Source organism: Protopterus annectens, chromosome 4.part0, assembly GCF_019279795.1.
Source record: "Protopterus annectens isolate FY-2018-M chromosome 4.part0, PAN1.0, whole genome shotgun sequence".
In the NCBI taxonomy this organism is placed as follows: Eukaryota; Metazoa; Chordata; order Ceratodontiformes; family Protopteridae; genus Protopterus; species Protopterus annectens.
In genome coordinates this window covers 1743875578-1743889374 of record NC_056733.1, presented here as the reverse complement: position 1 = coordinate 1743889374, position 13797 = coordinate 1743875578, and the positions used below count along the sequence as shown (strand labels likewise).

At 39.4% G+C, this 13797-nt stretch overlaps 1 protein-coding gene across 3 annotated transcripts in view; it reads left to right on the top strand.

The window, feature by feature from the left end:
• Window positions 1–13797, top strand: part of MGAT4B (alpha-1,3-mannosyl-glycoprotein 4-beta-N-acetylglucosaminyltransferase B) — a 1742611-nt gene that overhangs the window by 1598299 nt on the left and 130515 nt on the right. For all 3 annotated transcript variants that reach the window (XM_044069458.1, XM_044069462.1, XM_044069459.1), the window contains exon 12: window positions 7676–7754. In XM_044069458.1, coding sequence (XP_043925393.1) covers window positions 7676–7754 — 79 coding nt within the window. The remainder of the gene's footprint in view (window positions 1–7675; window positions 7755–13797) is intronic.

Sequence of the window (13797 nt, the reverse complement as noted above, 5' to 3'; positions counted from 1 at the left end):
ACCCTGGTGTACACCCACTCCCACTGGGAATCCCTCTGGGAGACTAAACACTGTTCGTACTTAAGTCATTGGGTCCTTGTATGTAGCCTGTACTAATTCTACCAATGTTTCTGGGACTTCAGACTACCATAGTACTGCCCAGATCAGCTGTCTTGGGACCTTGCCATATGCTTTCTCCAAGTTTTGGAAAGCTCAGTTGGACTCTTTCCTCATCTCTAACTTCTTCTCAAGTATCTGTCTCACTGCAAACATCCTGCTCTGAATCTGAACTGCTCATCTCCCATCTTATATTCTACTACTCTGTGTATCCATTTTTCAGTCACCCTCTCCAGAACTTTCATGCATTGTGATAAGATTTTGATGCCTCTGTACTGCCCACAGTTGTGGATGTCCCATTTGTTCTTGTACACTGGCACAAGTATGCTTATTCTCCAGTCATATGGGATATGCCTTTCTCTCCACACTGCTAATAGTACCTTCAGGAGCCATTTCTCTCCTATCTCACCCAGCATCTTTATCATATCTTCCGTGACCTCATCCAAGCCTGCTGCTTTCCCTGACTTCATTTTCCTTAGTGCTGTTCTTACTTCTTCTAGGGTGGGCGCCTCTTCTTCTCTCATCATAGGCTGTTTCTGGGGCAGGACAGCTTCTGTGGAGTTTTCTTCATTCAGAAGCTGCTTCCATCTGCCTTTGATGTCCTGTGGACTGGTGAGCAAGTTGCTGCTGGCATCCCTTATGAAGGGTGTCTGACCATCTTCTTTATCTTTCTGTCTTTGCCTTGCAATATGATATAATTTCTGTGTGCCACTTACTGAGTCACTTTCCAGAAGTTGGTAGAGTGCCTCCGATGCCCTATTCTTTGCTATTGCAACTTCTTTCTTGGCTAACCAGTAGTCCTTCCTAGCCTGGTCATTATTTTCTATCTCCCACTTCTTCCTGCACTCCTCCTTTCTTTTGACTTCCTGGACTTCTGCATTCCACCACCGGCTTTCCTTATGTATCTTATGTCCATACCAGGCTCAGCCATATATCTCTTCTGTAGTCCTAACACATGTTTTTAGGAGCTGCTATTCTTGTTAAACTCCACCTTTTCCCCCTCTTCTTGGGGTGCTAGAGCGCTGAGTAATTCCTTGAACTGTTGTACTTTCTCTCCCATCAACTTCCAGGTCTTCAGCCTGGTCTCTGTTGACCTTAGTCTTCTCTGACCACTGATTACTGCTGATTGTGGCAACTATTGGTTTATGCTGTGGGCTGACTATTTCACTGGAGATGACTTTGCAATCATGGATTCTACCCCAGTACCTTTTTCTTAACTAGGAGGAAGTCTGCCTGAGTTGCATGTTGGCTGCTATTGTATGTGAACTTGTGACACTCACTGTTTCTGAACCATATGTTGGCTACTGTGACAAACCGAAATGCTGCCAGCCCAGCTACCTGGAATTTTGTAAATAATTTTGTGTCATTTATGGATATTGATATGATTTATACAGAGCTATATGTTGTGTATATTAAACTACTGGTACAGAAGTGTGTGTTGAACAGGGTTTGTACAGTACTGAGTATCCTACTGGAAAAGAAGAGAGGTGTAGATAAACTATATACCTGTGTAAATGTGTGTTTTAATAGTAGAAACTGGAGCATACAGAGTTAACTTGCAAAACTTCAAGAAAATAAGTTGAAATTAAATTTGTTTTAAGATTGTTATAAAAGTTGGTTTCAATGCAGCAAGAAGACAGGATGTCTAGAACTAGGATGCCTTCTGCATTGTTTTGTAAGCGTTTTGTTGTTTTGCGATTTCTAAGATCTGCAAAGATCTGAGAGAGATGTATTTCTCACACAGAGATGTTAAATCCTATTAGTTTCTGGTTTAGCCTGGGAACTGAAGGCAAGTGACAAAAAGTGATTCATCCAGGCTAACCCAGCAGTTAAATGTGATGTTGATTTGGGAACTCTCTCGGAGGAAGACTAGGCATTTTGTATTTTGCTTTTGACCCGGAAACATCCCCTCATCATCACTTCTCCACTTGCTTGGAAGGAAGACTTAGGGCATAGTATCTCTCTTATATATATATATATATATATATATATATATATATATATATATATATATATATATATATATATATATATATATAAATATAAAAGATTAGTTTAGATGTTTTCTGTATTTTTGAGACTGTCCTGCAATGTTGTTTTAAAATATTTCCTGTGATTTTGAACTCTGAAGTAACTGTGTTTGTTTATTGAGTATTATTTTGTTCTTTTATTATTTATTATTAAATATATTTAAACCTATCTTTGCGGTTGATATTTGTGAGACATATTTAAGCTCTTAGAGTACTTGTATAAACAACCAAACCATGCTATGTATTTGGTGACACTGTACAACCCACTCCTAAATAGCCTGGCACTTGGTCAAAACTACCATTTGGATTATAGTAACATTACACAGTAGGATTGGACACCCTTTGTAAGACCCTTATAGTAGCTGATAAGTAGGGGTTGGTGGCAGTGAAAACTACTTTATAATATGAGCAGAAGGGGCATACCTAGTAAACCTGTGCCAACCTTCCCCGGGAGTGTCTTGTGTGTCTGCATATAAATCAAATCTCAAAGTGTGTGTCAGCTACTTGGGCAGGGCCACAAAGCACTAGTTGGATAGAGAGGATGCTGGAGGTCTTGGCTTGACCCCTCAGCTGAGATCTTAACCCTGTGCCAGTGGGGAGTCTTATTAGGGAACTGGAGAAAGAGGGAGAAACCAGCCCCAGACTGACTGTGATCACTGTGTGCTCTTAAGGAAAATTGTACTTGACAGTGTGTGTACTTGCCATCCTCCCATTGTGTATGTCCCTCACTGTTGCCAGTGGTGAGGATTGAGTCTGCTTGATTACTGGGCCAGTGCAGGGGTGTCATAGCTACTATCAAGCCATTTGCCAGACAGAAGTCTAGAATGGCTTCTCCTCCATCATTCCTGTTGCCCCACCCATGTGGACCCAAGCAGTCCTCATATCCTATTCCGACTGTCCTGATATGTGCATTCAGGTCACCCATTGTCAACACCAATTCATGTTGACCTGCTTTATCTAGTAGGTCCTACAACTGCTGTCTGAATGCACTCTTTTCCTCACTCTCTCAACCCTGCTGTGGAGCTTAGTATGAATACTGCCCTGTCATTACACTGGAGTCTGATTGGCATGAGTCGGTTATTAATTCTGTTGATATCCTTTACTCTCTTCTGAAGCCTCTTTCTCACCACAATTCTTATGCCATTTCTAGCCTGTCCCCCTCCTGAGTAGTAGAGTCTGGATCCCAAGCCAAGTGCCTTTGCTGCACTGCCCTTCCATCTGGTCTCTTGGATATAGGATGACCAGCCTCTTCCGTATCATCATGTCATCCACTTCCAAGCTGCATCCTGTCAGTGAACCTACATTAAGCGTATAAATTCCCAGTTCATGTTTGGCAGGTTGGTTGGTTTTACATCCAGCTTTCGCTCAACAGAACTATCCCAGGTAATCCAGCATGGGCAACTAGACACCGGCCGGCCAGTAGCTTATTGGCCCAGGGCTGCTGGGCTTTATGGCGGGGACACACTAGCCAATAGGGGCACATTTACCCCCCCCCACCATTAGCAAGGGTCCCTGGCATAGATCAGAGTAGGCTAGGCCCTCAGCCCACTTATCACCAGTAACTACCCATGCCCATTTTGGCGACATTAGTCAACATGACCAAATCACCTGGAGCCAAATTTTTACACCTTCATGTGGCTGGCACTGCCATTGTGCACAGTCTGTAATCCATGTTCTCCTATCATGAGGATACTGTGCACCACAATAGAAGCTCAAAGTGGTTGGTCTGTGCAACTCTTCCCTCTGTAGGGCACCATGTAGAGTCTGTGCTGCTTCCTACAGCTCCATTCATTGGTGAGTTTGAGATGGTAACACTCAGCATGTTTTTCGGACGTGGAAGAAACCCCCACGGAGACAGGGAGACTGTGCAAACTCCAAACAGGTATTGGTCGGAGGTCAGGATCGAACCTTGTGCATGGGGGGTGAAGACCTAACCATTATGCCATCTGGTCTCACATTACTTAACTAATCTCACTATATTTTCCTGACTAGTCCGAAGAGTTACTGTTCCCTGGTTCACTTACTAGAGAAAGGGAGGATGAAGTAGGTAAGTGATCCTTCTATGTCAGGTTCCAAGAAAGACTGCCCCTGAGACTTCAGTCTCCTCTAATATTAAAGTATTATTTCTGTACAGAATGACAGCACATACATCTGGTCATCTAACTTCTGGTTCCCATGCAACTCCTCATTGCTGGAAGCTGTCAGGATTTATCACATAGGTGTCAGTAATAGACACAAGGAAGTAACAGTAATGCTCTTGTTAGACATGTAAGCACAGATGAACAGCATACTTTTAAATTTGTAGTAGTAGGTAGAACTTTTTTAAATATTAGAGGTGGGAATATTAGGTCCTAGACAGAAGAATTAGAAGCACAATGGATAGTGAGACTCAGAGCCAACTTTGGACATGGCCTTAATGACTGTGTCCCTATCAAACCACTTTTTGTATAAAAGAAAGTTACGTAGATGAATGCTTGTATATAATACAGTTCTCCCTTACTCTTAATCAGATAATATACTTGTATGACTTTTTATATGATTTTTATATTTTTGTTAGAAAATATATTTAGTTTGACTTTTTATATGTATATATTTTTAAATCTAGATACTTTTAAATTTAATTGATGTCATGTGATGCTGCTAAGTATATAAGGTGTGGTCTTTTAGCTTATGTATACACCTGATGAAGCTATATGCGAAAGCGCTTGTGTGTTCATTAAAGTTGTGGCTGCTCAAGATATTTGGATTCAGTGAATTTTTTACATTTTCTTGGAACCTGGAACCTGGAGCCTTACCTTTGCAGTATTTTTGGTATTGTTTCTGCAAGTTTTAAACTTTGGTGAAAATTCATATGTTTGGAATATTGCAACAGCAATCAGTAGAACATCTGCTATTATGGTAAGTTTTTGCAGAATTGTACTTTTTCATATCTCCTAGAATATGTCAGTGCACTGCACGCAAGACATTGAATCCTTTGGGGAAAATAAATTACTTAGTTTATGTGCCTTTTAACTTTTACTGAATGTTTTATATGTGTGCTAGAGAGTAAATATTTAAGTTTTGTTGCTGAACTAAATGCATTGCAAGTAATCTGGACAATGGAACTATAGTACATATTTTATAGAACTGCAGTTATACAAAATGTTTGTGGTCTGCATTATTACTGAAAATTAACAATCGGTATAAAAAAGGAAAATTATATCCTAGGAATTTGTCATTCTATATATTTCCCAGGATTCAATAATGCCTACACCAAGTTTACACAAGTGTACACCATTCTGAGTGAAAAGACAACACAGACATAACTCGCATCGTCTTCCTCCTAATTTTAGTTTTTCTACTGATATTCTTGTAGCTTTAAATATCGAGGGGGATTCATAAAGGTTACCACAAAGTGTAGACTACATGTACACTTAGTGTAATCTTTCTGAGTGACAATAAAGCACAACAATGTGATAAGAATTTTCTTGAATACATATGCTGTACATCAGGAGCGACCTTAGGTCAGTTGGTGCCCTAGGCAAAAGGGCCAAGTGGCACCCCCCCCACTCCACCTGGTGTCCCCATCCTGGTCTACCTACACCAAATAAATAGTGGAAAAGCGCCCCTGCTAGAACTGTGCCCTAGGTGGCCGCCTAGTTGGCCTATGCCTAAGGCTGGCTATGCTGTACATAGTGTAGGCTTTATTGAATCTGGCCCATTAATTTTATGCTGTTCAAGTTATACATTGTAAAAAATAGTCAAGTTTAACAGTGATGAAGTATCTGAGATTGTACAAACTGTATTATATCCCAAGAAAAAATGTATAGTGCAAACTACAAAAATTCTTCTGACTTAAGAAACCACCTCTTTTTGATATTTACACACCAGTGTTCTTTTTTTCCCTTTTGTTAGTTCTGCTTCCTAGACAAGTCTCAACTTAACTTCCATATGTTCTAACATGCTGGTTAAAAACCTTTTATATCAATTGGTCATACAACTAATGTTTCATTCTTTGCTAGTGTTATATTGTATTGACCTTTCTGAAGGGCATTTTAATCTTAAGATGGAAGCGAGTTTTTTTTTTCTTTTAATGTATCTCATTACTGTTTAGGATTACTGTGTGTAAGTAGTATATGTAGTTCTGTGAAGTTAGATTTTCTTTTGAATTTTTGTGGTTATTGTTTGTATGCTTAGTTTATTACTTTTGCTCACAACTAGATGTTCTTTACCTTTCATAAAATCTCAGTAAAAAAAAATTGTTGCAGACAAAAAGTTAATGCTGCAGACTGTATGAGCTGCTAATTCCAAAGTCTTCCATAAACATCTGCAGGAGTGTAACAGAACAAGAATATAAATTCTGTACAGTTGCCCTTGATTTATAGATGCTGGTCTGTCATAAGACATGTAGGGATGCCTACATTGTCTTTGCAGTTTTTTTGCCACCTTCTACCTGCAGAACATCAAATCCTCGCTTGGTCAACAGGCCTATTCATTCCCCGTCACTCGACCGAGAGATAGCAGCAAGGGATCATCAAAGAAGCAGTCACTGGGATAGTTCATTTTTTTCTGCTTTTACTTGGCACCTTCAAGTATACTGTTTCACGTGACTGGCATGTAAAAGGCTTTTGTGATGCATGCCAAACTGCCTTGTTACCTGATCAGTTGGCCCCACCCACCCTCACAGGCAAGCACATACATGTGATCCCCTGTCTCCATCAGGGATTCTACCTCAGAATGTGTGTTCACAAGCACATGCCCCTCCCTTCCCCATGACAAAAGGAGAGCAAAGGCATAAGAGAGGACAGGCATAAGTTTAGTTAGGAAATAAAATCTGGAGTCAAAGCAATAGGGTAACACGTAATATAAACCACAGTAGTCACAGGAAAATAAAATTTAATGAAGCGCTTTTCGTCTGTGCTATTACACAGACTTCCTCAGACAATATATTTTACAAAACAGGCAGCTTAAATATTGCAGCAGTGCTAATTCTAGTTCAAAGTATAGTTACCCCCCCCCACACACACACACACACACACACACACACACACACAAGCTCTAACAGGTACCCACGCTGCTAATCAAAGTCTGGCTGCCTGGGTCATAGGGATTTATCCCTTTACACCAGCAGAGCTGTCCATTGATTCTTAAATTTTGCTCAGTCACATAGAATCAGATTTCGTATTAAGAAATAAGTACGATTTTTAAAGCCGCCCAAAGGTGGCAAGCTGAATGTCTGCAAATACGCCGCTAGTATAATTAACTCTAGGGAGCTGTAATTTGGGAGTATGATGATGTCCTGCTTTGCATGATTTCTACAGCGGAATCAATTTATGACAAGTAGGCTAAAAACTGTGACCAGAGGAAGCTTTCAAGAGGTTTGACTGCTGAAAATGCATTGCTTTCAGCTAACTTCACAGAGCTAAAAGTAAATTTTGCAGTTGATATAAAATTACCAATGAATAAGATAGCATGAGAGCATTTCTACTTTTGGCAATAGTTTATTAAAAATACCCCATATAATGTTGCCAATATCTGCTTTTTTTTTTTGTTGTTTTTTTTTTCTGCAGGTACTTTTTCCGCAGTGGGAATATTGAACATCCAGAAGATAAACTATACAATACCACAATAGATGTCTTACCATTTGATGTAAGTAACATTTTGGCAGAAAATGGAGTTCTACACTGCATGCTTATGTAGAAGGATATAATCATGACTGTTTAGTGTCACTTTCAATACATTCAGTTTTTAGGAATTGCAGATAAAATTAAACGTATTGAACAGCCCAAGCTCCTTGTCACCCCTAAGAATTGCCAGCAGCAGACACACTTCCTTACTGTAGCATTATAAACAAAGCAGAAAGCAAACTCTTCCAAGTACCTTGAATCATAGATGATTATTAAAGTGGCAAACTCTGCATTAAGCCTTGACATCTGTAGGACATGCTATTTGTGAATTTCTTCATTCTTTTACTTAGTGATAGAGAATGTTGCTTCAGTTTACTAAACACCATGAGGTAAACCATGTTATTGTGCCTTACTGCCATGTGTTAAATGCTTGTGATTAAGACTTTGCTAATTACTAATCAAAATTAGGTGAAACTTGCATGTTTGGTAGGAGTGTGGAGGGCAATTTTACTGCATTTGTGGTTTGAATGTTTGTGGAAGACTGAACTTAAATTCATTAGATGGGATAAATCACTTTCCCATTCAGACGTAAGCTGTATGGGGCACAAACCATGCCTTGAGAGTGTAAGATAATTTTGCTTTAGGGATATTTTAAGCCAAGCATGGCTAGAGAGTTGAAAGGTAAATTTCTTGGTGTTTGAACCTGACCACATTTAGTGATAGTGTTAGGGTCCAATCAGGCAGTGGTGAAGTGTTAGGGTCCAATCAGGCAGTGGTGAAGTGTTAGGGTCCAATCAGGCATAGTGTTGGGGCAACATCACTAAAATAATCAAGTTTAATGCAAGATTCCACTGATACCTTGCATTATATTTTTGAATGAGCTCATGGAGTTATCATTTTAATAGATGAAGTCGCTGACAAGAGAAAAACATGTTTTTGTTTTGCACATAGCATTCTGCATCTGTTAAATAGCACCACATCCATTGGACAGTTTTCTGGTGCTACTTGTCTTAAGATTATCAACACCTTCTCTCTTGTAAATATGCCGTTATTTTATGTTAGCTTCCTTGCTAAAACACATTTGCAGAATCTGATCATTGTAAGGTTCATTGTTGTAATACATTCATAAAATGAATGAGATATAGCTGTAGGACTGACTAGGCATGAAGAGCATTCAGATGTTTCCAGAAATAGCGGTTACTTTCCATGATGTGGCTACCTGTAGTTAATGCCAGGGAGATAAGTTCCCTATGGAGAAAAAAATTTTGTTTTACTACTTTGTCGCTCATCACTCTCTCTCTCTCTCTCTCTCTCTCTCTCTCTCTCTCTCTCTGTCTCTCATAGATGACAAGCAGGCAGGGTACATCATTTAGATGCTGTAATACATAGAAATGCATCAGGATGGGATAACATCATAAAATACAAACGAACTGGCTAACAGACAGGCCTTACATGCATACATGCTTACATCTCAACGGCTTACTACAAAATGGCAGTCTAGCTTGCATGTGCTCAGTATTTATACACTTGTGCAAGCCCTTGGATAGCTTCTTAAAGGTACATACACACACATTGATTTACATCCTCCCTCTTAAAAAGATTGCCCTTTGTAAAAATAATATCAGAGTTAGATGTGCATTACTATATACATTAGAAACAAAACATAATGTTCATGTCCAAGTTACTTCATAACTGCTACAGGGTTTAGAGATGCGACCATATCTCATAACAATAATCTGGAACAAATTTAGAAACGGGGACAGTCTGGGGGGTGCACAACTCGTATCAGGAACGTCTGGATTCATCATAGGAACAGGAATGTCCTCTGGAACTTCCGTTGGAATTGCAGCAAAGGACAACTCACTCTGAGAGTCTTTCTCACAAGCTATGTACTGTGGTATAGGCTTGGACACCTTTCTCAAATGTTTTCGATTCCACCTAAAAATTGCTCATTGTGATTCCACAATGTATGATCTCTACTCTGGGCAAATGTTTTTCATGACACCAGTCCGATCATAACCTTTGGACATTTGCATTCTCATCACATATACTTCTCATAATGGATTGAGCGGTTTGCTGGTTTTATCTTAGTAGGACTTCTGGGTTAGGGGTTTCTTCAACAGATTGTTTTTCACTGAACTGTTGTTCTTGACACATGGAACCAACAATTGTCTATTGATTGGTAATATGGTTCTGGTTTGTCTCAACAAAAGTCTCTGAGCAGGTGAACCAAGATGTTTATCATGAGGAACAATTCTGAATTTCCAGAGATTCAGAAAAACATAACTATTACCTCGTTTTGACGTCTCTATTAACTGTTTTGCACTTTGAACTGCACTTTCTGCCAAACCATTTGACTGCAGGTACTCAGGGTTACTCATGCCATGAGCAAAGTCCCATTCTTCAGCAAATCTTTTGAACTGTTGGCTTGTAAACTGCGTGCCATTGTCAGAAATAACTTTGTGTGGACTGCCACGTACTGCAAAATGCCGCTTCATCTTAGTAATGACTGTACTGGGTGCTAGATTGGGAAGTAGGTCCGTCTCGAATCTACCTAATCCTGCCTAATATATGAATACATACATATACATAAAGTACCTTCCACCTTACCCAATAGGAGTTCAGTCATATTTACTGTTTTCTTACAAATGTTTCTTTCATAGCATTCTCAGAAGATTTAAAACCTCAGTATAATGGTGACTCTATTATCGACCTCTAATTGTATTTACATGTAAATATGCACTGTATACCATACTATGTTGATATTCTACTGTGCTTATGTTTTACTACATAATTTTTACCAATTGTTTAATTTTTACTATGTCTGCTATGTTTTTGTGGAGCTTTTCTCCCTGGGCCTCCACTGAAAATGGGTTCCTTCAGCCCAGTGGACCTCCCCGGTCATCAAACTGAAAATAAATAAATGGAGTAAGAGTCTACTAACACCAAATAATGTTGACCATTCCTCTCAAAAATGTCAGGTGGCTACTCATGACCAAGGTAGTTCTGGAATCTGGTTTAGCTGAAGTGGTTCCTTCTGTTGATGTGGCTTTGCACTATTACACACTGAACAAGATGTAAGTGCTCTCTCAATGTCTTGTGACAGAGAAGGCCAAAGTACTAGTCCTCTCACCCTTCTTTTGGTAGAGTCGGTACCTGGGTGACCACGATACAAGATGGTAATGTACTCTTGTTGCAAGATGTTTGGAATAATTACATTTGGATCTTTCATAATACTTTTATCAGACAAAAATCTCATCTCTGTATGGAAAATAAGCTTGCCTTCTTGAGGTAAACTAGATTGCTTTGACGGCCATCCTTGGTTGATAAAGTAGTTGAGCCTCTGTAAAACTGAATCTGTGGCTGTGTGATCGCTCAACTCATCAAAATATGTGGAAGAAAAATTTCTCACTTCCATGACTTCAAAATCAAGGTTCTCATTCTGTTCTGTTGTGTTTCTGGACAATCTGGATAATATATCAGCAAGATAAAGAAGTTTGCATTTCTTGTAGACAAGACTGAAATTATACTTTTGCAATCTCAGCATCATACATTGCAGTCAGGCTGGGGCTGAATGCATAGACTTTTTCTCAGTATAGTGACTAGGAGTTGGTGGTCTGTTTCAATCTGGATTGGTCTACCATAAACATAATCACTGAACTTTGAACATGCAAACACAATTGACAAAAGCTCTTTGTCGATCTGGGCATACTGTATCTCTGTTTGGGTAAGAGCTCTCAATGCATAGGCAACAGGTTGATCTTCTTGTAGAATGACTGCACCAAGACCAAATGTCAAAGCATCACCAGAAAGAGTAACTTGTTTGTGAACGTCATAGTATCTGAGAGTTGGTGGACTAGCAATTCTGTGTTTCAGAACTTCAAATGCTCTTTGATGTTGCTCTAACTAAGACCAGGATACATCTTTAAATGTCAGCTCTGGGTGGTGCTGATAGTTGACTCAAGTCTGGTATGAACTTGTCTAGATAGGTGACCATATCAAGAAAACGTTGCAGGGCTTGAACATTGTCTGGAGCTGGCAACTCGAGAATGGCTGGTTGTTTAGAAGGAGCAGGTCATAGACCCGAACTGGTGAATAAATGACCAACATAAGCAACTTCTTGTAGCCTGAATTTGCATTTCTGTGAATTGAGCTTAAGATTCACTTGATATACCCTTTCCAGAATTTTTCTGAGGTTTCTACCATGCTCCACTTCACCATAGCCCCCTCCTAGTATGTATATTATAATAGCACAAGGATATCCAGAAAAAATTTGCTCCGTTCCATGTTGAAAGACTTTATTTGCAGAATCTGTCCCAAATGGCATTCTGAAAAATCTGTACCTGCCAAATGGAGTGCTGAAAGTAGTGGGCAATGATGATTTCTTGTCAAGCTGAATTTGCCAAAATGTACTCTTTGCATCTAAGACAGATAAAACAGTGGCATTTAGCATCATGGCTGCAACTTCTTCACTGTGTGCATTGGATGATGTCTGTTTAATGCTTTGTTTAAATCTTGTGGATCAATACATATTCTGATGTTATCTGAGCCTTTCTTATGATACCTATTTAGTTGGAGTTTCAACTAGACAAATCACATCTTGTCGCACCATTTTGTCTAACTCTGCTTTGACTCTGTCCTGCATTGCTTTTGGAGCTTTGTGTTGGCCTGACAACTGGACTGACCTCTGGGTCTAACTTCATGGAGTACACAACTGGAAGTTTGCCTAGTTTGTCTTCATAAAGACCAGCATTGGTGGAAAAAATGTACTGGGCGAAATTAGAGCATTTAAGCTAACTCATTAAATGAAAGCAGTCCCATTTTCAAACTGTCGCTGAGCTGTAATAATGACTAGACATGCCTCTTGACCACATAAAATAATTTGTAGTTCCTTCCAGCAGAGTAACATGAAAGCACTTCTGAGCCTTTGGTTTGAATTTCTTTACCTCCATAAGCAACAAGCTTCACACACCTTGCCAAATCAAGCCTTTCACCATGAGACACACTAGCAAATGTTTCTGCTGATGTAACATTGCACTTGGAACTTGTGTCAACTTTGAGCTGCATGGGTTTGCCATTTATCTGGACAGTACTCTTTGCCCTTAAATCTACTGCATTGACCATTTCATGGACACTGACACAACATCAACATAAAGAGTAGGATTGCAGATTTCTAATTGATTAACTCATTTCTGAAATTGTTCCATTTTAATAATAGAATGTGGACCTTTTAATTTACAGAACCTTTTGAAATTATTCCATTTATTGCATTTGTAACATTGCTGATGAAAAGCTAAACAGTTCTCGTTTTTAGATTCATGACTTCCACCACAATTACGACAGCAATGAAACTAAGTTGAGGCTAATGCTTTGAGTTTGCTGACTTGTTCTTATGCTTCACTGAGACTGTGCGAACTCTGGAATTTGCTGGAAAGCTCTGGAGTTTACCAGTGAGTGCTGCAGGAGCTACTGTTGCTGTCACGTGCTTGGAGCCCGTTTCTTTTAAGTACATACTGCATACTATCAGTATGAGCTTTACTGTGCCTTCTAGAGCTGTTCTTATTTGTAAGCATATTTGTGTGCTTTTCTTTGAGCTCGTATATCTGACAAATCTCAATGTCATTATTCAAAGTTAAATCACTGTCATGAAGCAAAATCTTTTTCACAGCATCATCTTTAATACCACATACAAGTCTGTCCTTCATCAACTCATCCATTAAATCACCAAATCTGCATGTTTTAGCTTTATTTCTCAGGTCAGTTATATATGATGCAAAAGTTTCACCAGGCTTTTGATCCCTTGTGTAAAAAGTGCCTGTCCTTTGTAACATTTATCTGGGGGTTACACATTTCTCTGACTTTACGTTTTAAGCACTCGGGGTCCTATCTTGACTCAGCCTGTACAACAATAAGACAGATTTCCACCTCTCCAGTATAGATAGCAGGTGCATACACAAATAAATGTTCCTTTTCTATCGCTTCTGACCCAGCAAAATTAAGTAGAATAAATGCTTTTGTACAGTCATCTGTGCCAGAAAATGCAGCCTGTATGAAAATGTACTCTT